At 43.6% G+C, this 24,189-nt stretch overlaps 1 protein-coding gene across 5 annotated transcripts in view; it reads right to left on the bottom strand.

Annotated features, from left to right (window-relative positions):
- PRUNE2 (prune homolog 2 with BCH domain) overlaps positions 1-24,189 on the bottom strand; it is a 288,030-nt gene that overhangs the window by 80,937 nt on the left and 182,904 nt on the right. For all 5 annotated transcript variants that reach the window (XR_010729070.1, XR_010729071.1, XM_066257053.1 and 2 more), the window contains exons 7-9: positions 19,380-19,538; positions 9,932-16,499; positions 8,555-9,320 (exon numbers count right to left, since the gene is read on the bottom strand). Coding sequence is in view for 3 of the 5 variants with exons in the window: in XM_066257053.1 (XP_066113150.1) it covers positions 8,555-9,320; positions 9,932-16,499; positions 19,380-19,538 (7,493 nt within the window). In the remaining 2 variants the exon portion in view is untranslated. The remainder of the gene's footprint in view (positions 1-8,554; positions 9,321-9,931; positions 16,500-19,379; positions 19,539-24,189) is intronic.

Genomic DNA, 24,189 nt, shown 5'->3' with positions numbered 1-24,189 from the left:
ATCTCTTTCCCGCTGGGTCTCTGATATACAAATACACCCTGTTTTTTAAAAGCCATCATTTCTTGTTCTCCTAAAATGCTATCAATTTTCATAAACATCGTTTTTGTGGGGGTTTTTTTCCTGACATTAGTTTTGACATTTCTTCACTCCAGCCAGAGAAGTACCTTGTACTTTTTATCCTCAAACTAGAAGCCAACGCACAGAAAAGGGCTCCTCTGTGGGTGTTCCTCCCCCAGGACAGCTGAGCTGTACCACCTCATCTTGGCACTCTGGGCTTTCTCTTGCTATAAAATCCCTTCCTACCAAATACCACATCTATAAATATTTGAGAAGCATAGATGCACATTGAGGGGCTTTGATTGCTCTCACCTTCCTCTGGCCTGTGGCCACTCACATTGGCCCTCCCCCCATCAGCCAGGGAGCAGCCCGCACACAAGACAGCAGGTGTCACAGGTTTGCTGTGTGGGAAACACAGGCTCAGGGGCGAAGAGAGCTCAGGAGGTCACATGACAATAATGCGAGTCAGAGGCAAGTTCTGATTCAGTTATTCTCAAAATATGTCATTGGAAACTTGGGCTATTAAATTTGCTTTTTAATGGGACTATGGGAGATTAGGAATAAATACATCAACCTATAAAAGGAGTTCAAGAACATGATTGTTTTGGCCCGTGTATCTGGGCTAATAGGGAGAAGACTTGCATTCAAGTCCCAACTTTACCACTTTCTCATCTCTGGATGGCATTAAACAGCTCACTTGAGTCAGTTTATGAAATAAGGATAATAAAACATTCCCTATTGTAAAGGCGATTGCGTGGGCCAAAGAAAATAACATAGTTGTCTATCTGCAAGCACTTTTTGGAAGTGTGGGTAGGGCCGGCCAGAAATGCAGAGGTGGCAGGGTTGTGGGGATACCCCTCATTTTTATTTTTTAAAAGTATACTAAGGCCTGAATTAAAGTGCAAATTTAAAGACTTTTAATAATAGCTATCACCACCATTTCACCAAATGATCAATACAATTAAAAAAATAAATGAACGCAGAGTCAGTGCCAAGTTTGGCCTTCCAGGTTTAGTTCAGGGCAACGCCAAACACAGTGAATAAACAAGGGGAGGCTGTAGTTTAAAGTATCAACTTACTTCAGAAAAAGGGCAAATGTTTGGAACTGGGATACAGCCCATCCAAACAGCCGGACCCAGAGAGGGAGTAGAATGTGCTCAAAGAGCCTGATTCTTCTCTAAATGCCCAAACATGTCATCACTCAATGCTGAGAGAAAGCGTGAACAGATTATTTCTTTCCCTGGTTTTCATTTTCAACATTCACATGGGTGTAAGACCCAATGGACTAACTCCTTAACCATAAGTCATGGATACAAGAAGCCTGATTTCAGAACGACTCATGAAAAGTATAAAAAGATCTAATGGGGGTCACAGGGAAGAATATGAATTCTTTTTCCATAGTCTTGTTACATTGGAAGTTCAAAATTTACTAGTTTAAAAAGAAAGAATGCACAGAAATCACCATCAGAAGCAGGCCGTGTAAAATGTGAAATATATTGTGTTAGATTAGAAGGTCTTTGCTTTTTCTTTGGTTGGGAGTACTAAATAACTCACCTCTCAGAGGTAGGAGACAAGATATAACTTCACAAAAAGAAGGATCAGGTTACTTCCAAATACTCTTTTTTAAAAGTATATGTTACAAAAGCTACCCTTCTCCTTCCTTACCCCCCTCCACTCCCATCGCCACTTTCTACTGCTGCATAGATCTACAAAAGATTGGACAAGTATTGTCAGTTTTCTTAGCCTCTTAGAAATTATTTCCTTTCATCACCCTGCATAGCAATTTCCTTGCCCACACCTAAAGAAACCAGTATATTTGTATGCCAATTGTCCCTTTTGCATAAAATTCAGATGGTGAGTTTACAAATGGTAATGGTTTCAAACTCACTTAGCATGTAGTTCAGGTTTTTGAATTTAACCTATGATAATTAGTGCTACATATCAACTTGGCTATGCTATGGTCCCAGTTTTTTGGTCAAACACCAGTCTAAATGTTGTTATAAAGATATTTTTCAGAAGTCATTAGTATTGAAACCAGCAAATATTGAGTAAGGCAGACCATGGTGGGCCTCATCTAATCAGTTGAAGGCCTTAAGACAAAGTCTGAAGGATACTGAAAAAGAAGGAACTCTCATCCAAGTCCAAACACAGAGACTCTACTGCCCTGCAGAATTTGGACTCAAGATTATAACAACTTTTGTTTGAGTCTGTAGCCCATGGTCTATCCCAGTGGTAGTCAACCTGGTCCCTACCGCCCACTAGTGGGTGTCCCAGCTTTCATGGTGGGCGGTAGTGGAGCAACCAAAGTATAAAGAAAAAGATAAATTTAACTATAGTAAGTTGTTTTATAAAGATTTATTCTGCCAAACTTAGCAAAAATCTGACATAAAGTACTTGGTAAGTAATTATTATTATATGCTTTAACTTGCTGTAACTCTGCTTTATAAATTTTATAAAGTAAAGTTACTTCCCTACTTTATAAATCACCATTACTGTGGAACTGGTGGGAGGTTAGAAAATCTTACTACTAACAGATACAAAAGTGAGCGGTAGGTATAAAAAGGTTGACTACCCCAGTCTATCTTATAGATTTTATTCACTTTTCAGTCCCTAAAATTGTGTGGGACAATTCCAATTCCTTAAAACAATATCTATCTATCTATCTATCTATCTATCTATCTATCTATCTATCCTGCCTACCTGTCTAATCTCCTATTGCTGCTATTGGCTCTATTTCTCTGGAGAACCCTGACTAATATATAATCAAATTATCCTTTCTTCATATGACATCCTTGCAACTGTGCCTTCTTTAAAATAAGCATATAAATGGTCATTTTCAGAAAACTTTGCATGCTGTTGATTACTCTGCCATAGTTCTCAGCAATCACACAGGAAGGACCAGGACCATCATCCCTGTCTCAGGGGTTAGTGTGCAATCCTGAGCTGGCGGGTCTATAGCTGAAGGGTGACCGAGGTGTTGGCAAAAGCCTGTGGCCTCTGGAAAAACTGATCCTAGGGAATAAGGACACAGCATTGAAAATCATAGGGGAGAGAGTTTATCTCAGCACTCACAAAAAGTTTTGTGAAAAAGTGTAAGTGGAGGATGAGGAGAAAAAGCATCTAATGCTACCTTAGGTTTTGAAAATAGGGCTTACTGCCCTCAAAACAGAGTGGACGCAGAGAGGGGTTGTTGTGCTCAGATGAGGGGAGGGCAAGAAGCCAATTTGTAGGTGATATGTCACACCTGTAAAACCAGTAGCCACGGCCACCATCACAGCTGCCTGGCCCGTGCAGGTTCGCATTAGATTTGGACAGACGGCAATGAAACAATGGAGCCAAAAACTGGTGGACCATCAGCTTTAATCCTAGCTTGCATCCAGTGGACAAGAAATACACACAGTGGGAAAACACTTCCCTTTCCATTCAGGGTTCCTAAAGCTACTGATTTATCTGAGTTTCCTAGAATCAAAGGTTCTACCTCACCAGCCTTATTCACCTCTATTCTCCATCTCCTTCTTTCTGCACAAACTCTGCACAAACTGGCTTCTCCTTCAGCATTCCGCCATCTTGGCTACTTCTCCTGGCCTCCTCCACGTGGCCTTTCTCTGCTCTCCTACAGCATGGGCACCTCCTAGAACATAATCTCTCTTCTCCTGGAACTCTCTTCCTTTTAAAACATTTTGGCATGAAAGCCCTCCCCCAACACACATTAATATAATCACGCCCATCCCAAGCAAGAAGGGCAATTAATATTATCACCTGGGCGACGGGCTAACATGTGGGCAGCACCATCTTTAACAAAGTGAGTATAATATATTTTATCTGCCCAATACACACCACATACATTATCAGCTTACATTTCTTTCTTTCTTTCTTTTTCTTTCTTTCTTTCTTTCTTTCTTTCTTTCTTTCTTTCTTTCTTTCTTTCTTTCTTTCTTTCTTTCTTTCTTTTTAAGAAGAGGAAGTGAGAGGGATAGACAGAAAGAGAGAGAGAAAGTGGGCCTAGTGTTGTATATGCGACCTCAGTGTTGTGTGAGAGTTGGACATAAAGAGGAACTTTAAACTTGCTTTTGGTAGCTGCTTAGAGTAGAAAATCCCCAACAGTCTGTACAAGGAAGTTAAGCATTAAACGGAGCTTGCCTGTGGCAGTAGCTTAGACTGAAAAATTTTTACAAGCCCAGCTAGTTAGGTATCTTGACTTAAATCTTGCCTACAGAAGCAGGATATAGTTTTATGCTTTAGCCTTGCAGCAATTACAGGAAGAATTGTAATGAGCTTTAGAACAAAGAATGCTTTCTACCAAAATGTCAAGAATGTTGTGCATACCTGTTGAAATAACTATGACTTTGTGGTTTATCCCCTTAAATACTGCTCTCTCCCTAGGCTCCAGGCTGTTAGCTGTTTCTCAGCTAGCAGTTGCTGGCCGGCTGGCTAATAAAGGCTCTTTTAATTTATAATCAATTTGGGCTCCATCAATAATTACTTGCGTTTGGTCCGTAACAAAAGAAGTATCAATTTATTGTTACCCTTCCTTGTATACCCACTGATTGCTTTTCATATGGGCCCTGAATAGGGACTGGGGTTGAGCCGGTGCCCTCAGGATCAGGCCATGGACCTTGCTGCTCTGGGGGGATGCTTTATCTGTTGGAGACTGCAAGCTGACAGGGTCCTTGAAATTCAGATTTGTGGAGAACAAAGAGGTATGGGGAACTGGCAGTGAGCTGACAGAGTCCTTGCTGCCCATCCCCCCACCTCACTTGCATGATTAAGTTGCTAAAGGCTAAACTCTTCCCCACAACCTCTGACTGTTTAAGTTGGTAAAGGCAATTGACTTGCCCTTTCCCACAGCTCCGTGTTAGCTGTGATACTGATTGTTTCTACTCATCCTATCCCCCCTGTTCCTCCGATAGGCTGGACGCAGTTTTCCTTTACCCTTTGTTTCATGAAGTTAAGATGTTATGTATGGTGGAGGGTTTTTTGGGCTCTGGGGAGAATTCTTGTTTTGTCTGGGAAAGTGACTTTGTATCTGAGCTCTCTGATTTGCAAATGACTTTGCTTTACACCAGGGGTTGGGAACCTATGGCTCATGAGCCAGATGTGGCTCTTTTGACGGCTGCATCTGGCTCGCAGACAAATCTTTAATAAAAATAATAATAATGTTAAAATATAAAACATTCTCTTGTATTACAATTCATTCATTTCCTACCACTCATGTTCATGGTTGCGGGTGGGTGGAGCCAATCACAGCTGTCCCGGAACAACACCAAATTTTTATTGGATAATGTGTTATGTACACGGGTCATTGTATGGCTCTCATGGAATTACATTTTAAAATATGTGGCATTCGTGGCTCTCTCAGCCAAAAAGGTTCCTGACCCCTGCTTTACACTATAAAAATAAAGCTTTTGGGAGTGCAGGCACTTTTTCGTAGGCCATCAGCCACCATAAGACCTCCCTATCCCATCCTTCTTCTTTCTGTGTTTATTTTCTAATCCTCCACCATTCCCACTCAAGAACTACAAAATTATTTGTTGAGCTGGTTTGCAACACTTTATTCATTGGGCCACTGGCCAGGGCAGCTTACTTCCATTTTTGAAGACCAGGTTTTAATTCTCTTTTTCAGGACAGTCTTGATTTGGGGTATTGTGTCATATGATGAGATTATCTGTCAGAATACTTTTTCAGGTTTTTGGTTGGGAAAATATAGCTATCTTTTACTGCTTCTGTGATTACTTTCCTGTCTCCACAATTTCCTTCATCTTCTTCCCAGTAAACTTGGCTGGCCTCATAGCCCTTTCTGTGCCTTTCCAGATTATGACCTTCATTTAATGTCCATCTTGAACTGTACCTCATGAGGCACAGAATGACTCCTGGGGCCTTAGGCACTTTGGCCTTCATGGGTTCCTTCTTTTATTTAAAAAAATATCTAAAAATTAATTTTACATACTTGTTGGCAGAAAGCAATACAATCCACCAAAGAGTAATCAGTAATCATTTTTTCCTTTTGCTTTTAGAAGATATTAAAAGCTTCTCATGGGTTCCCTTAAAGTATAATGTGCCCTGGGCACTCTGCCTCCTGATTCTACTGGATAATAAGCTGTCCCAGATTCCTTCATAAAAATGCCCTAGACAGACGCCTCTTCTCTTACCAGCATTAACACACACTCTGACACAGAGAGACTCAAATTCAAATCCCAGCTCCTTTACTTTCTAACTATAAACCAGAACAAGTGATTCAACCTTTCTGAACATCAGTTTCCTCCTTTGCCATAATTCTTACCTCATACATTTGCCATGGTAATGTGAGATGATGTGTACACAGTGCTTAATACCAGGTCCATGGCAAATGCTTGTAATTGGGAGCTCTTTCTATTTAAACTGATGTTGATCACTAACTATTTTTATTTAACTATTACACTATTGTTCACCTTTTCCTTTATGTTTAACTCTTATTACACTGTAAACTCCTACAGGGCTGGGAATAAGACCACTGGTTGTCAAACTTTATTGTGCATCAGAAGCCCACAGAGGAAGTACTGACCCAGGGGTGGCTGGACCCCATCCTGAGTTCTCCATTCAGGAGGTCTGGTGCGGGCTGGTGATTTGCATTTATAACTAATACCCAGGTATTAGTTGAGACCACTGGTTTTTGGACCCCACTTAGAGAATCACTGCTTTAGACAACTCTGCCTCCTCTAAAATCTAACACAGAGGGATGTTCTCAAATACTAATATTTTGAAACTACTAATAATACTGGTAACAATGTTAGAATTTTAATAATATAAATATTTCCAAATAAATTATTTATGCAACAGGTAATATAAATGCCAGCAGGAAAATATGCCCCCTCTCCCAACTATGAGAAAGCTTTCACCACTGCAGGGGCTGAGCAAAAAGGGGATGAGCAAAGAACTCTTGTTGAAAGAAAAGGGGCAAGTGGCACAATTGAATACTATCATCTGTTTGATTTCAGGGGCATGTGCAAAATGCAGACAAGAAGCCAAACAATAGCTCAGTTCTTAGCTCAATCTATAACAATGCCAGCAGGGCTGCTGGGATCCATCTGCTACTCTCTTTCTGATAACGGATCTGGTGTCTCTGGAAGGAAGTAGCTTGACAGGAAGAAAAAAGATTAGGCCAACTGAAAGTATCTGGCTTTATGAAGCTGCACTGAAATACAGCCCAACTTTTAACTCTTTACAGCACTTGGCTAACTCTTGGCGTCCCCGTCTGTCATTCTTTATGCTCTCCACTCCCTTCCTGGAAAATGGAATCTGTGAATACCAGAGCTCTCCTGAATATATTGCATTAACACACAAATTAAGTTTGTAGGATTTAAAACTCATGGAAGGCTTGAGACCCTCCAGCCCAACCCACTGTTTTACAGATGAGGAAACAAGCCTAGCCTAGGACTATCCTAAAATATATAACCAGTATGATAGAGTCAGGCTGGAGTCCAGATTCTTTAACCTGCAGTGGGTACGTGGTGTGGGTGGTCCTTTATATTCCCAAAATGAATAGAAGAAAGACACCTTTACTGCATTTTAAGAGGAAAACATGATTTCACCCTTGACTTAAGTTATTTTTCACAGGTTTTTTTTTGTCTCTGGAAGCAGGAGAGTAAATGAAGAGAAACATGAACAACCCTAAATGGTGTCAGCAAGGCCTGAGAACTGGAGGGCAGGGATGTCCTGCTCCCTGCTGCATGTCCACTGGCTACCCAGCCACTCAGTGTGGAGCAGAGTCTCAAAAACCATGTGATGAGTAAATGAATGAATCAATCAATCAATCAATCAATCAATCAATCAATCACTGGTTTGATGGTTGCTGACTTTTCAGCCAATTGAGGAATGCTGTCTTACACTAAGATTTTCAGCCTGCTGTGGAGTCTACTTACTCCTAATAGTCAGGTAGGTACTTGCATTAAACCAGGATCACCTTTTCTGTGAGTCTGCTGGAAAATATAGGCTTTGGGGGCAGAAAACTTTGAATCCCAGGCTATTTACTCTGGTTACTTAATTCCAGGCAAATCATAGAATCTTTCTGAACCTTCAGTCCCCGCCTCACATCAGTATGTGGAAAATGGAGATAATAATAATACCTTCTACCTCAGGGCTGTTGCAAGGATTAAATAAGATAATGTTGCAAACTGCCTGGTGCTATGAATAAATGTTAGTGCCCTCCTCACTCCAGTTCCTAGTGCCTGTATAAGAGTGATAACAATGTTGAGTAGGTAGAGTCAGGATAAATATTGGAAGTGGAAGAAAAAGATCCTGGGTGGAGACTATAGGGTTTTGGGATTTTTTTGGCTAAAAATATATACAAATCATCATTATCATTATGGTTATCCAGCAGCTGCTTTTATTGGTGTTACGCTTTGCAATAAATATAAGCAAAGCTAGGTATTCTTAATATTTCATAATCCCCCACCATTTCCCTGGATTCTAATAAAATAGTTTTCAGGAAAAAAATAACTAAATGTAGCATTTTGCTTACCCATTTGGTCTTGGTTTCCTTGTTCTGGGCTCAAGAAACTCTGTTTCCTCCTCCATTTCCGTTTCAGGGATCACGTTTTTCTGCGAAGGCTGCGGTGAAAGCATTTCCCATTCGTTGTCATGGGTGACAGCCTGCAACATAACTGTATCTGGGCTGGCCTTGCCTGGGCTCTTGTTCTTCTGAGATTGGCTGCCCAGATCAGAGGCTTCTTCTAGTGCTAAAGATTCCAGAGGGTTTGTTTCTCCCAGAACATGCACCTGCGGACCCTTGCCCAAGTCGTGACCAGACACTGGCTCCACAGTCTTGTCAGAAGATTCAGGCCCTCGGTCCCTAGCTTCTGATGATGGATTGCCAGCCTCACTATGGCCCAAGACCATCCAACTCTGTTCTTCCCCAGGGCTTTCAAGAGCTGATCTCTTATCGTCTTCGGAAGACATTCTCTCTGCAGAATGATCTTCTCTTTCATTTAAGGAGACAGGTTGACAGGTGTCTGGGAAGCTTGCTAACTGAGTTCCTGGCAGCCCTGTTGGTTTGGAACCTATGTGACATTCTTCCAATTCAGATGTGCTTCCTCCTGCTTCACAAGCCTCTGGCTTTGGGGGTGAATTTTCTTCATGGTTTACAAGAATGTAATCCATGTGCTGTGCTTGAGGGTCTTTGTCCTCCTCTGTGTATCCTTCTTCCCCATATTCTGGTTTTACCTGCTCAGGCTCTTCGGTAGGAATTACTGTATCTTCTTCAAACTCTAGTAGTCCCTTGTTGGCACCTAAAAGTGGAAGACGAAGGTGAGAAGGGGAGAAACAAGGCTTAATTAACACGTTATGTGATTTGTGATCTTTGCAAATGATCCATTTAAAGAGAGATAATTTAAGAAATATGTGTTTAACAGATGGCAGCCAGAGGGGAGGGAGATGAGGGGATTGGGTGAAAAAGTGAAGGGATTAAGCAGTACAGATTGCGAGTTACTGGACAGTCACGAGGATGTAAAGTACAGCATAAGAAATATGGTCAATAAGATTGTAATTACTATGGATGGTGCCAGGTGGGTACTTGAACTATCAAGGGGTCACTTTGTAAAGTATACACTTGTCTGACCACTATTCTGTACATCTGAAACTAATACAAAATAATAGTGAATATAAACTATACTAAAAAGATATCCCCTCCCAAAAATGTTTAATCTTCTCATGTACTCTCAAGGATAGGTATTATTCAAACAGTAGATATTACTGCTGTAATATAGGACTTGGTTACACATGCATTACAAATGTAGTTAGCTCTTGTTCAACCACTTTTGCAGGAAGAGTGTGTTTTGCAAATGGGTTAATTGAATGCAAGCAGCAGTTTCTGGGGGTTGGTGGAACAGATGTTTCTTACCATTTGATGGTCCTATGTCTCCACCTGCTGGTGAATCTAAATTATCTGCTCCTACTTCCCAGTCAATGTTTGATGGTGACAACTCCGTGTTGGAGTTGCCTCTTACAGGCAAAGAAATGAACTCAGGGTCTTCATGAATGTGCAGTTCAACCAGCTGGCGCCCCAGCTGTCTGATTTTGGTCCCACTGTGGTTTTCCCTGCTTCTTTGATTAGGAAAGGCAGAAAGAGATACCTCTGCTGCTTCACTCCCCAGAGATTCATCTTCTGGAGTCCCAGCTTCCTCTGTCATGTCAACACCAAGAGCAGGTTCTGTGAGATAAGACAAGTCAAAGGGAGGTGTATACGGTGCCAGCGATCGCTTCAGAGCATCTTCTTCCAGTGGATGGTCACCGCCATAAAGGAAGTGTTCAGGCTCTTTCATCAAATCTTCATCAATGTTTTGGCCCATGACATCATATTCAAAGTCACCCCAGGAGGCTTCAGATGAACAGATATCTTGCTTTCCGGCATCCCCATCTGCGGGCGTATCAGGATTGCCTTCTGATAATGTCAGTTTACTCATGTCATCTATTGTTCCCGTGGACGTGTTGAGTCCTGAGGCATCACTGAAACTGTGTTCAAAGGCAGCTTCGCTTACATCCAGACAAGCATCCGAGGTTAGCAGAGCATGAGGAACTGAGGCAGGGTTCTCAGCAGTCAAAGGCTGCTCAAGTTCCAACAAGGCTGCTGCATTTGTCTGGCTTTCAGGAGAAAAGTCCTCTGAGATCCAAGAGTTGTTGCCATCCATGGTTGGTTCTTGGTGAGTTACAAAAATGCTGGTTCCCACCTTTTTCATCATTGGGATTGTTCCATCAGTAGGTTCCAAAATTGGTGCCGTGTTTGGGTCGGCTCCTTTTTCTGACACTCTTAAACCTGTGTTGTTTTCACCATTTATTTCAGAAGGCTCGGGAGAAGCACTGGGAGAGGCAGCAGGCTGAGACGAGCCATTTGTGTCTGCCTGGTCGCTGACTGGAGGCAGTGGAGTCGTGTTTTCAGAAGAGAGTTCTGAGTTGTATGGAGCAGATTCCTGCCCAGGCTCGTGATCGAGTTCTTCACCCAGCTTTGGCTCAGTGAGATAGAACTCACTGGCTCCCCCTTCAGGTCCCATCCTCGCACTGACGTGCTGCTCAGTCTCTTGCTTGGCTTCATAATCATGACATATATCGGGGCTGTTGGAAGCCTGAGAATTGCTGTCCTGGTCACAGTGAGTCAGTATATCAGGATTCTCAACATCTGCTTTCAAACTGAAAGGCTGCTTAGCATCCATCCACAAGTCAGGAGAAGCTGAGGCCAACTGCCCACCCTCTTGAAAGTTTCCATGTAAGATATCTGGAACAAACATGCTTTGGGGGCCCTCACTAGGGGTCGAGTCCTCCCACTCAGCACCTGACATCTTTATCAACTGGCTGGAAGAACTGACAGCAGTGAAACCTGAGGCGATGCTTGAATCTGGCATTTCATTTGGGTAGGATTTTTCCTCCTCCCACCAGTTTGTTTCTTGACTCTCAATGGTTGAGACATTAGATATACCACATCCTTTTTCATCTACGTGAGTAAATGCTGGGTCTGGCTGATCCCAGACAGACAGCACTGTATTCTGACACTGCTCTTGGTTAGGTGTTTCAGAAGTGAGTTTGTCACCCACAGAAGACACGAAGGTTTGCTCCCTGGGATGCTTTTCTTTAATTTGGTCCAATATGACAAGCTGGCTAAGCTGATCAGCTTCTGGGTCTGGCTGCTTTGGTTGAATGTTCCAAAGTTGCTCATGGGAGTCCTCCCCATTACTATGTAGAAAAGGTGACTGGTGTTTATCACTGAAAGGATTAGTACAATGTGTTTCCATGGCTCCCGTATCACCCTGAACGGGTACTCCCCAGGGACCCACATTTTGGTATACTGAAGAATTCATCTCTAACACTTGTCCTGAGTTAGATAGCTCCCCTTCAGACGCACTCTCAATTGGCTGCCCTTCCTGTAGAGATGCATTCCAGCACTCCGTGCTCTCAGCTGAGAAGCCGTGCATTTCCAGTTTAGAATAATCTTCATTCTCTGGTTCCGTTTTGGGAGATATTTGCCATATGATATTTCCTGTCGTCCCTGTTTCTGGAGATCTGACCTCCTTATCCACTGCTGTCATCTGTATTTCAGTCTCCTTTAGTGGTGAGAAATTCCAGTGATCAGGGCTGCTTTCTTGATTGTCACAGGAAGAGTTTGATGCACTCTCGTTCCCTGCTGGTTCCGAACTGCCTTCATAGGGAGATAATTCCTCTGACGTGGGATTTGCCATGGCCAAGAACTTATTAGATTCACTTAGTGAGTCCCAAGCACTGGGTTTACTCTGAGCAACATGGCAGGCGGCCAAATGGCTCTCTTTCCCCACTGACTCCTCATCACCTGTGCTTTCGTGGTCAGAACCTGAGCTTGTTGAAATGAACTTGGCATCCTCTGGCTGCACGGTGTCAGGAATATCACGTTCATTTTTCTCCCGATGGCTAACCTCTAGATTTCCTTCCTGATATGCACCTGAATACTCAGAATATTTGCCTGTTTCAGGGCTGGATAAAGAGGAAAAGGAATCACCATCTACTGAGTCATTCCATACCCCTAAAAATTTAGGAACCTTGTGATCTAAGCTCTTTTCAAACTGGTCCATTCTGTTTTCTGCTGGGTCCTTCATTTCGGTAATTACTTCTACTTGGCCATCAGTAGTAATTAGTCCAGATACTTGGTGATTCTCTTTGTTCCAATCATCTAGATTCTGCTTCAGATGCCCAGTATTGGGTCCATGATCCCAAGAAAGCAATGCAGCTGAAGAATCATTTAGGTCAGGACTCGATACACTGGAGTGTGTGTACTCACTGGAAATACTACCTCTGTCATAATGTCCTGAAGAACTGGCTCCTGGGGGGCTGTTTTCAGCACTGTTACCTTCAGGGTTCTTAGTTATCTCAGAACTTGTGCAACTGACCTGCACATGACTGTCCACAGGGCCATCCCAGACATCCAGGCTCTGGGGACTTTGAGGAGGTGGCTCCTGTTTCACTCTCTCTGGCCCCAGGCTGTTACATTCTTCAGTTTTCTCAAGATCCATTTCAGGTAAAGATACATTTATTGTTAAATTTGGCCCATCTGAAATTTCAGTAGTTTCACTTGGATTTCCATAATCCATGAGGGGCTTTTCCCAGGTCTCTTTCTCCTGCAGGTGACCTGTGGACACCTCTGTTTGAACATCACAGGGGTCTGAATTGTAGGGTTCCTCCTCACGCTCTAAAACCTCCCTGGGCTCCTCTGTCTGAGGACTTGAGTTGGCTGAGAGAGAGCTGAGCTTGCCCGACTCATCACAGATTTCTTCATGATCGGATGCAACTGGGGAAGAGCACTCCCAGTAACCTCGCCTGGTTCCCGACGTCCCCGAAGTTCCATCCATCTCTCCCTCCTTGCTAAGGTGCTCCTTGTCAGCGGCTCCGTGGCTCTCCCTCCCACTTCCACCTTGTTCATAGTGAGGACCTTTCCATGGATCTGAGCGTAAAAAGTGCCCTGGATTCTCAGGTCTGGTTGTCAGGGATGTGGTGTCACTTGGCAGGTCTCCTCTGCACGTGTCTTCCTGGTCTGGATCAGGTGCTCCTGATTCACCGGCTCCAGAAGCTTCTAGCACATCTGGGATGTAACTGTCCTTAATATCTTCTGATGGGCTGGGGGTTTCAGAAGGTAATTTGTTGTGTTCTGAATCTGTAACACACGATGGGTCTGGTAACGTTAATGATGGCATGTTGTTATCTTTCATGACAGAATCCCAAATACTACTCGCAATCAACTGGCCACTTTTTTCATTCAGTTTGTGATATTCATTGGGAGTAGCATCCTTGTTGTGCTGATAAGAGGTAGGGAGTCCCCAGTCTGCCTGATTTGCTTCCTGATACTCCACGCCCCACGGTTCTAGCTGCCTCACTGAAAATCGGGTTTCGGGCTCAGTACCTTCAGCCCTGTATCCTGGTCCTTGACATTCACCAGGGATGACCACACCCGCGCTGCAATCATCCCAATCCAGATCGTTATCTGAGATGGTCGCAGTGGACTGAGTGTCCTCCAGGATCACTCTGTTCCACAGGTCGAGGTTGTCAGGGGCCACCGGCCGGGAGTTGGTGCTGCTGTGCAAAAGCGTGAGCTGCCGGTTGGCTTCGTTGTGCAAGTACATCATGCTGGGGTCGTCGTAGCTGGATAGGCTGCTGTCCCCCAGGTCATCCTCCATGGGGACGTCCTTCTTATCCACAAGCTCTGCTCTAGGTAAATCTTCATCTGGGTCGGGAGTGGCGTTTATCTCAGAACCGCTATCGGCAGTAGGTGAAGCCCACATTTCTAGGTTCCCAGGCCCTGAACTAATTCGATTTCTTGGCGGCTGCAGTGGTGACTGAGGAGACATTTCAGTCTCCTCTGTGGCAGAATTAGCATCTTTTGACTCACAACCTTCCTTTTTAGTAAATGGCTTATCGTTGGCTTCTTTGTCATCTCCAGCAAATGTTGGGGACGTGTAAGAGTCAGAGGTGGAGTAGTTGGTGTCTAAGGGGGAAGGCACAGAGTCGCCCCCTATGTTGGATGCACTGTAATCAGAACATTTATATGACAGGAAGGAATCTTCCCAGGGAGCTAGGGAGTCTGACCTTCCTTTCTTGATACTCTCCTCAAAGAGGTTCCAGGAATCGACATTTTCATACACATCCCCCCTAATATTTGGATCCATGCCGCCATCCTGATCCTCCGTTGCTGGCTCAGAACTGCTCCATGTGTGATCCAGATCAGACCTGGGGTGTCTAGATATGAGGATATTAGCCCTGGAGTCATGGTTATTTGTGCCCCAGATTTCTGGAGCTGCTTCCTTATTTGCCTCACTGGGCACACTGTCCAGTAGGTCTTCTGAAGGAAAAGAGAATTCACTTTTTGCCATGGCCCACTCATTCAGGTCTGTCACTGCAGGGGTCTCACCACTCGTGGGGTGCAGATTCCAGGTATTTTTCAGAACCTTGGTGTCATTTTCTTTAACAAATGCCCCCCAAGCCGGGAATGACACTGCAGCAGCTGGCTCACTGTCATCCACGGGATTTCCCCACGGCTCAGGCATCGTTGTGGGAGAGCGATCAGAACACCACAATGCAGCAAAGTCTTCAATCAGATGGTTTGTTTCCCGAGAAGTGTCCGGCAATTGTGACTGCTCAGTAGGCAGGTTCTGAAACTGCAAGCTTCCCTCCTTTTGGTCTTGACCATTATTGTTGCTCAGCCCAGACTGAACAAATTCTGACATCCAGGGACTTGACTTTGAGAATTCAAGACTCTTTGGCTGAAATATAGAATCTGAGGCTCTCCTATCAACTTGGCTTGGCTTATGATCTTTCCAGGATTCGGGGCTCTGAAAGACGGATTCCTGCTCACTGGAACTCCACGCATCTGCAATAGTTTTCGAGTCGATTTCCAAACCACCCCACCAGCTGCTGCACCGCACACGAGTCTGAGGTGGCCCTGTGTAGCCTGGGTCGACTGTTTTTTGGGCCATGTCTTCAGAATAGAGTTGACCAGGTTCTTCAGTGGGTGATGAGTTATCTACAAAGCTACTCATACGCGTTGGTGGGACCCTCTTTCCAATATTTTTCAGCCTTTCTGGAGAAAGGGCTTCATCTCCCACAATACCTGTCAGACTCAACTTTCTCTTAGAGTTATCCCCAGGATTTTCTTTTCTCTGGACAAACTCCTCATCAAATTCCACAAGGTTATCTTTGCCAGCCTCTGACAAAAGTGAACTGGATGAATAATTAGACATGCCCATCTCTATCCCATTGAGTTCCTTAGGCCCTGTGGGGAGCTGTCCTTCTGAGGAGTCACTGTTGGGGAAGAAGTCATCAGCCGGGGAGTAGTCAGCAGAATGGGAAGATGGTTGGGACTGTCCAGACACTATGGGTGCTGGGTCAAAGTTGAAGAGATCAAAGTGCTCCACATGTTCTCTGGACCGTGCATGGTCTTCCACAACGGCCCCTTCAGGGATGGGACTATAGGAGTCAAACCCTGGGAGGAGGCTATGGTGCGGCCCAGCTCCTTCTCCCACCGGACTGTCATCGCTGAGGAAAACTGAGCTCTCCTTGGATGAACGGCTGCTCCTAATCGTGGCCAACCCACTATCTGGGCTAACAAGGTCTATGTTGACATCCACCTGTGCCTGGTTAGAATCGTTGAGATCTGGAGGGTTTTCTATGAAATTCACCGAGTTGGGCTGTGGCTCTATGTCAGAGCCATACAACTCCATAATCCCGGACGACCCCTGGGAGAGTGGGGCGCTGCCTGCCACCGCTTCTGTGGAGGACGTCCGACTGTTGGAGATCATCTCTGGACACCTCCTGTTGATGACTTCCTTGACAAGGAGGACCACCTGGTCACAGGTCACCGAAGGGTTCTCCTGCTGGTATACCAGGATCTCATCACAGCCACATTCAAAGGGCTCCAGCTCTAGGCAAGGATTCTGGCACTCTTCCAGTTCACAGCAAATCTGTTGGGAAGACACAGGGGTTTGTATGAGCACTCAGGTACTCTTTGCTCTTTGCAATTTCTTAGTTTTTCTTAATATAAAATTAATCTGTGTTCATCTTCCCTAATAAAAGAACTCAAAGAACTGAAAACTGTCTGATGTAAAACATGGAAGGTCTCACTTAACAGACCACCAACTCTCTCTAATCTTGTCAAGTTGGCTTTTTTTGAACTTTTTAGGGGCTCAGTTTTGCTGGCTCCTGAAAGTTATAGGTAAAAGAAATCTAAAATCATTTAAATCCTTTCCTCAGTGTCATATAGTACCATTTTCCAACAGAAGAGGAAGTGTGAGAAAAAGTGCAAACTATTTTCAAGTTAGAAAAAAACAGAAATAATGCTGGCTGCTGGCAAGGACTAGTGGAAAAGCGTTGGGATAAAGGGAAATCGGCAGGAGAAAGGCTCTGTTCAGTAGCAGGCAGCCAGGGCCTGCTTTCACCCCTGACAGCCTCACAGGGCAAAGGAGAGAGTAGGGAAAAGAAGGCAGCTTTCCAACAGCACCCAGGCCTCTGCTGCCCCCCGGGCCCCAGGGAACGTCGGCAGGGAGCCTAGAACACTCAGAGCTAACTTGGGAAGCCAAGAGAACGTGTCACCATCAGTGCAAGGCCAGAACTGGGCTGCAGCTCTATGACTTTTAGGAAGTGTGCGGAATATTTTGCACACTGGGTTTTGAAACACTCCCACAGAATTAGTGAAGGTAACAACAACATCAACAACAGCAGCAACAATAATAACTACAGAGTTCACATAGACAATAATGATGATGATGATGATGATATCATTTATTGTACATTTTCATATACATGGCCCAGTCCTAAAGGTTTTATGTGCATTATGTCCTTTAATCATCATGATAATTCTACAAGGTAGAAACTCTTTTTTTTTTTTTTCAGAGGCAGAGAGAGAGTTAGAGAGAGGGATAGACAGAGACAGACAGAAACGGAGAGATGAGAAGCATCAATCATTAGTTTTTCCTTGCACATTGTGACACCTAGGTTGTTCATTGATTGCTTTCTCATATGTGCCTTGACCGCGGGCCTTCAGCAGACCGAGTAACCCCTTGCTCAAGCCAGTGACCTTGGGTCCAAGCTGGTAAGCTTTTGCTCAAACCAGATGAGCCTGCGCTCAAGCTGGCAACCTCGGGGTCTCAAACCTGGGTCCTTCTGCATCCCAGTCCAACGCTCTATCCACTGCGCCACTGCCCAGTCAGGCCAAGGTAGAAACTCTTTATCCCCACTTTGCCAATGAGTAAACAGAGACCCAGAAACATTAAAATACTTTGGCCAACCACATGTAGCTAACAAGTAGACACATTTTAAATTCAGGCACACATGAACAAAGAGGGATTCCTCTGGAGTAGTCTTGGCTGGCCCTGTGCTGCTCATGATTCCAAAGAGCTGTTCCTCTGGTGATGGTTGGGAAGGGCAGGTAAAGAAAGGAGAGGCAGGGTGGAGTCGGGTCAAAGGCTTCTATTTTGCTCTTCTATTTTGGTCTATTTCAAATTAACTATTTAAAAAGTTCATTCGTTACTGCCTGACCACTGGTGGCACAGTGGATAGAGCATCCATCTTGAAAGCTAAGGTTGCTAATTCAAAACCCTGAGGTCGTTAGCTTGAGCACAGGTTCGCCAGTTTGAGTGCAGGGTTGCTGGCTTGAGTGTAGGATCCCAAGGTCACCAGCTTGAGGCCAAAGGTTGCTGGTTTGAAGCCCAAGATCGCCAGCTTCAGCAAGGGGTCACTGGCTTGGCTAGAACCTAAGGTCCAACCCCAGTCAAGTTATGTATGAGAAGCAATCAATGAACAAATAAAGTGAAGCAACTATGAGTTGATGTTTCTCACTCTCTTCCTCCTACCTCTTTCTCTTACAGTAAGTAAATAAATAAATATTTTTTTGCTACTAAAAGTGATTTGAAAGCCACCATACTGAAGGCTTAGGAGACATCATTTCTGCCCATCAGAAACCAGTGGCCAAAGATGAAATTTAGCTTTGAAACCCAAGGCAGAACAAAACACTGAAGAAACCTCAGACTGATGATACAAGACACAGATGTATGTGGGTCAGATGGAAGGTGCCAAGTGCAGCAGGGACAGGCCTCTTTCATATGTGGACATGAGGAAGCACAGAGGAGCCTTAAAGTCATGCCTCAAGAAAGCCAAGATGGATCTCTTGGGGAAAAGAAAGTAGGAATGTAGAAAAGAAAGGAGTCAAGACTTTATCCCTAGCCACCTGTGAGTATATGAGATGTATAATCCGTTAGGAAAAATTGGTTGAAGAAACTATTCTAGACCATGCTGTCCATATTATAATGAATTCTGTATGTTCTCATATTACTTAATAAATTTCCCTGGTTTGGTACAGCCAGTGCCCTATTTTTATTAATTTTGTCTACATTTTATATAATTTCCATAGCCTTAGGTTAAAAGACTTGGCTCTCAACCAAGAAGGTCTAAATTTGTCTATTTGATTACCTAGCTAGAATTATAGTATCTGGAGACTCACTTGGATGAAAGCATCAGATCACCATTTACTCAATACTGGGCACCAAACAGGTTTTTGGACAGGGACGAAAAAAATGGCACACAAAGGAGGAGGACTGGCCCTCATTTGGGGAAGAAAGCTATGATCTCTCTATAGATTCATTCTAGAAGGAAAATGGTTATGGGGCTCTTTTAAAAGGCCCCATGTACAAAGTATCCCCAACATTCCTTGACACTCCAATTCTAGGGCTTTATCTCTTGGTCCATTTGCTTTATGCCACTGATCCATTCCAATCTCCCACCACGTGTTCCGAGAGCAAGCAGGTTAGGATGCAGTGTGACATACCAGGGTTGGAGCAGATCCTTACCTGACTGCCCAGCTCCAGGTCCTCGGAGTACACAGCAACCTGCTGTCTTGGCTGCTGCTCCTCCGACAGGTAGCTGGCCAAGAGGATGAGGACATCAAAGCCGAACTTGTCTGTAAATGCTTTCAAATCACTGGTGATATTGCTGTGAAACATACAGTTCTGAAACAACAACATGCAATTTGATATTAATGTCAAACTTCTCAGCTGTGGGCAGCTGTGTCACAAATTTGTCCAGTCTTATGATGTATTATGACGGAGATATATTATTAGATGTAAGTGAAATAAACACTTCGAGAAAGTTTGAAAACTTTTATGTGATGGTTTAAGATGTACCTAGCTTGTTTGTTTTCCTAAACCAAGAAAGAAAGGAACCTTTGCCATTATTATTAATAGTTTAGATAAGAAACAGATATCTTACCAAGATATTGGTATTTTTTTTCCTAAACTATTTACTCAAATACTGACTTTCCAAAACATTATGTTTCCTCTTCTTGTTCCTAGGATATAGAAATGTCTGCTATTCTTGCAACCTATCACTAGAAAAACAGTAAATAGGAAGTTCTTTTCTATAATTGTTTTCTAATGATTATTACTGACTCCAAGCAGAAGTCCTAAGGATGAACCGAGCTGAGTTTGCTGAATGTTTTTTATCCCAGAGTTGTTGTAGGAGATCTGTGTGAAGGCTGTGCTATCAGATCTGCTTGTTCTATGTGGGAACTAAGGAGAAATGAATAACTGCAAAAAAGTCAGCCACTACCACAGCATACCCAGACCTGTGGCTCACATCATCCTTGAAAGTGTGCTAGCTTTTTCAAGTTTTATTAACTACATTAAGAACCAATTTGTTAGCATGGTTGTCTCTTTTTCTTAAAGCAACACAGGGAAGACCAATGCCTGGCATATACTAGTTGCTCAAGAAATGTGCTTCATAATCCTACTCACAGCATATATAGGGCAGATATATGATCACCACATTTAATCAATGAACTAACAGTGTACAGGAGGTCTTTGGGCTATGACAGACTCGACATATGACATTTCGAGTTTACGATGCTCACTCCCATAAAAACTTAAAAAAATTGAGACATGAGTGTTTTGGCTTACGCCATTAGCATCATACTTACGGACGACATGGGCAAACTATTTTGGTTGTGCATGGCAGAAGAATACGCAGTAGCGCAGCGTGTTTGTGTTTTTATGCTCTAGATTATGATTTCACAGCTGTGTTAGGATAGGTAAGTGACTTAAGCTAGGGTGTGTTTCAACTTACACCAACATTTGGGTTACGTTACTGTCATAGGAATGGAACTGTGTCTTTGCCCAACAACCCTCTATATTGTGCTACTTAAGGAAAATCACCATGGTATGCACCCAAGAGACAAAGAGCTCTATTAATTTTTTTCTGATTACAAAAGTCTTGTAAAATATTAAAGCAATACAGAAATGTATGCCATAGGATGTGGAAGTGCCACATACCCCCTCCTCAGATAACCACTGTCAGGATTGCATTTAAGTGCAGAATTTTTCCATGCCTAGATTAATATTTGTATGTGATAGCTCTTTGAAAGTTGTGGATTTGATGTCGGTGGCTTAGACTAATTACCAGACTATTTAAAATATCCATATCACATGGACTCTAACTCTACTGAGTCAAATCTCCAAGCCTGAAGCCCCTGAGAGGGTACAAGGGCCAGGGCAGCTGTGCCTGTCCCCAGCGTCCACACCTCAGGAGCCTTGGCTGTCACTCGCAGCAGCCACTCTCATTAGGCAGCTCGCCAGGCCACTTTCACTTTTTGGTTACACAGAATTGTACGTGAGAATTCACAAAAGGTCTCAGAATAAACCGACGGTCTATTGTACTGACTTGCTAATGAAATTAATGATGTTCAAACACAACAGCTTTTGGAAGCATGTGTTCCAAAATGCCGACTGAAAGCTTTGCTGCTTCGTATTTATTGTCCAAGTGTTATAACAACGATCTTTAAATAGATACTTAAAAAATTCGTTCATAAGAGAAGTAGATATTTGGAATAAGTTAAAAAAAAAAAAAAACCAACCCTTGTATTATACACATGCATTCAATAAAATTATTTTAGATAATCAGTGGTGTTATCCACCAAAAACCTCAATACTGAGCCTCTTGCCATTATAAAGAGTAAAATCAGATACAATTCCAAAGTAACAAGAATGGATGACAACTACCTAGATCTTATCTACAGGAACTGAAGGCTTTCATACAAAAAGCCCTATAATTTTCCTTTCAAAGTAACTTTAAATTATGTATAAAAAAACCCCTAAAACACATTAATAAACTCATGAGAGAAGACACAAACATTTCTAAGAAACTTTTACATATAATAAAATTATTATGACACTTCCTCTGGGTCACTCAAACAAGAGAGAGCAGAATTTACTGATATCTGAGCACAAGATTAGGAGTCAGTAGAATCGGCATTATTTAAAGCCATTCTGGTGGAACATTTGCTATTCCAAAATGTTGGCTGAGCTCCAATCTATAGGGATTCTTCAGTGTTAAAGTGACAGCTTGAGGAACTTGTTGGACTCGAGTGCAGTGGCAAAGTCTCAGGCCCCGCCCCAGACCTACCTACAAAAGTGGAATCTGCATTTCCCACAGATCCCAAATCCTGGGTGATTTGACTGCACAGTGATATCTGAAAAGCACTGCTCTAGAAAGGTATTGGTTAATTGGTGTGTTTCCCCTAGGTAGCAGTCCTTTGGGTTCTCTCAATGTCCTCCCAGGACTTACTAGCTCACACCCTCAGCTCCTTGTTCCTCTATCCTCATCACAAAAATCACCCTGGAGGGTGTATTACTTGGTCTCTTTGCTAGAGCTCCTCATTTAGCAGGTTGAGGATTAATTAGGTCAAGAATCTGTATTTCATCGGCCTGGCGTGTAGGAGTCCCAGGTTCGATTCCCAGCCAGGGTACATAGAAGAAGCGCCCATCTGCTTCTCCACCCCTCCCCCTCTCCTTCCTCTCTGTCTCTCTCTTCCCCTCCTGCAGCCAAGGCTCCATTGGAGCAAAGATGGCCCGGGCGCTGGGGATAGCTCCATGGCCTCTGTCTCAGGCGCTAGACTGGTTCTGGTCGCAACAGAGCGACCCCCCGGATGGGCAGAGCATCGTCCCCCGGTGGGCATGCCAGGTGGATCCCAGTCGGGTGCATGCGGGAGTCTGTTTGACTGCCTTCCCGTTTCCAACTTCAGAAAAATACAAAAAAAAAAAAAAAAAAAAAAGAATCTGTATTTCATTATGTACCTCAAGTAATTCTAGGATCAAACACCTTTGAAGAACACCTTCCCAGTTTTCTTCTGGTTGACCCCAAATTCCACAAAATCAGATAAAAGTATTGATAAAACAAAGATTTATGTGACCCCCCCAAGCATGTTAAAGCAATAATAGAATACTTAAGTTTTACAATAACCCCAAAACAGAGATCTTCAACATCTATGCCCCAGTTATCCTAATAAAACTGTCTGAACCAGATTCCATTTTACAGGCTTTAGGATGGTGTTAGGAGTTTTATGTTTAAAACAGAATCACACAAGGGAATAAATGAGAAGCTTCGGGAATCTGGGAGGCAGAGGCTGTTTGTTCTGCTTTTCTGCTGGTGCTGTTTGCATAGGAGATAATTTATTATTGTCTTCTAGCAACGCAGGGAGTCATGTGCTGCGATGGCTCTTATGTTGCTGACAAGCTAGGCTGGCCCTGAATAAACAGCACTTCATCATCAACACATCCCAAATGTAGATACAGGTTGGCATTTTCTTCCCCCCATTTGCCTTCTACCTGATAAATTACTGTTTTAGTTACATGTATACAAATACTATTTGTTAATCTGCTCAAATGTCTCCAAAATGCTTTCCCCCACTTTAAGTGAAAATTATATACATATACATATATATCACCCACTCAATTTTGTCAAAGGTTTAGAAAATAAAGGAACCTTACTTTAAGTTACCACCCGAACCCCCACCATGCAACCTTCCACATTTAAAATACAAGCCCAGCCTGAGACTGCTGCACGGAATTTAGGAAGAGCCTTTACTAATGGTTACAGCTGGGAACTGACCGGCAGAAACGCAGGCCATTCCCATCAGTTAGGAAGAATGGGAACTGCTCCCTGCCACAGTCCTTTGTTGCTCATGGGTCCAAAGATTTGATCAATAAACATTTTAGAGGTCATGAGTCCTTTTGCCTTAGTAATTCACAGTTTTGGAATGAGTAAGAAGACCTGGAAATGTGGGGAGAAAAAGCCTCTGTTATTTCCTGACCAAAAGCTAAGGTGTATATATCTCAAGGGGCCTTAAAAAAGGCTGATGATCATGATGACAAAGAGCAGGGAACAGAAATGACATAGCTTTATTTTAACAGCTGAGATAGTGATAGTGTCCAGTAGACTTACTGCATTTCTGGTTGAAAGCGTGTAGCCCTGGCCGGTTGGCTCAGCGGTAGAGCGTTGGCCTAGCGTGCGGAGGACCCGGGTTCGATTCCCGGCCAGGGCACACAGGAGAAGTGCCCATTTGCTTCTCCACCCCTCCGCCGCACCTTCCTCTCTGTCTCTCTCTTCCCCTCCCACAGCCAAGGCTCCATTGGAGCAAAGATGGCTCTGTGGCCTCTGCCTCAGGCGCTAAAGTGGCTCTGGTCGCAACATGGCGACGCCCAGGATGGGCAGAGCATCGCCCCCTGGTGGGCAGAGCGTCTTCCCATGGTGGGTGTGCCGGGTGGATCCCGGTCGGGAGCATGCGGGAGTCTGACTGTCTCTCCCTGTTTCCAGCTTCAGAAAAATGCA

The sequence above is a fragment of the Saccopteryx bilineata genome, chromosome 2 (genome assembly GCF_036850765.1).
Source record: "Saccopteryx bilineata isolate mSacBil1 chromosome 2, mSacBil1_pri_phased_curated, whole genome shotgun sequence".
Taxonomy (NCBI): Eukaryota; Metazoa; Chordata; class Mammalia; order Chiroptera; family Emballonuridae; genus Saccopteryx; species Saccopteryx bilineata.
Note: the sequence above shows the minus strand (reverse complement) of the source record. Positions and strands in the feature narration are given on the sequence as shown.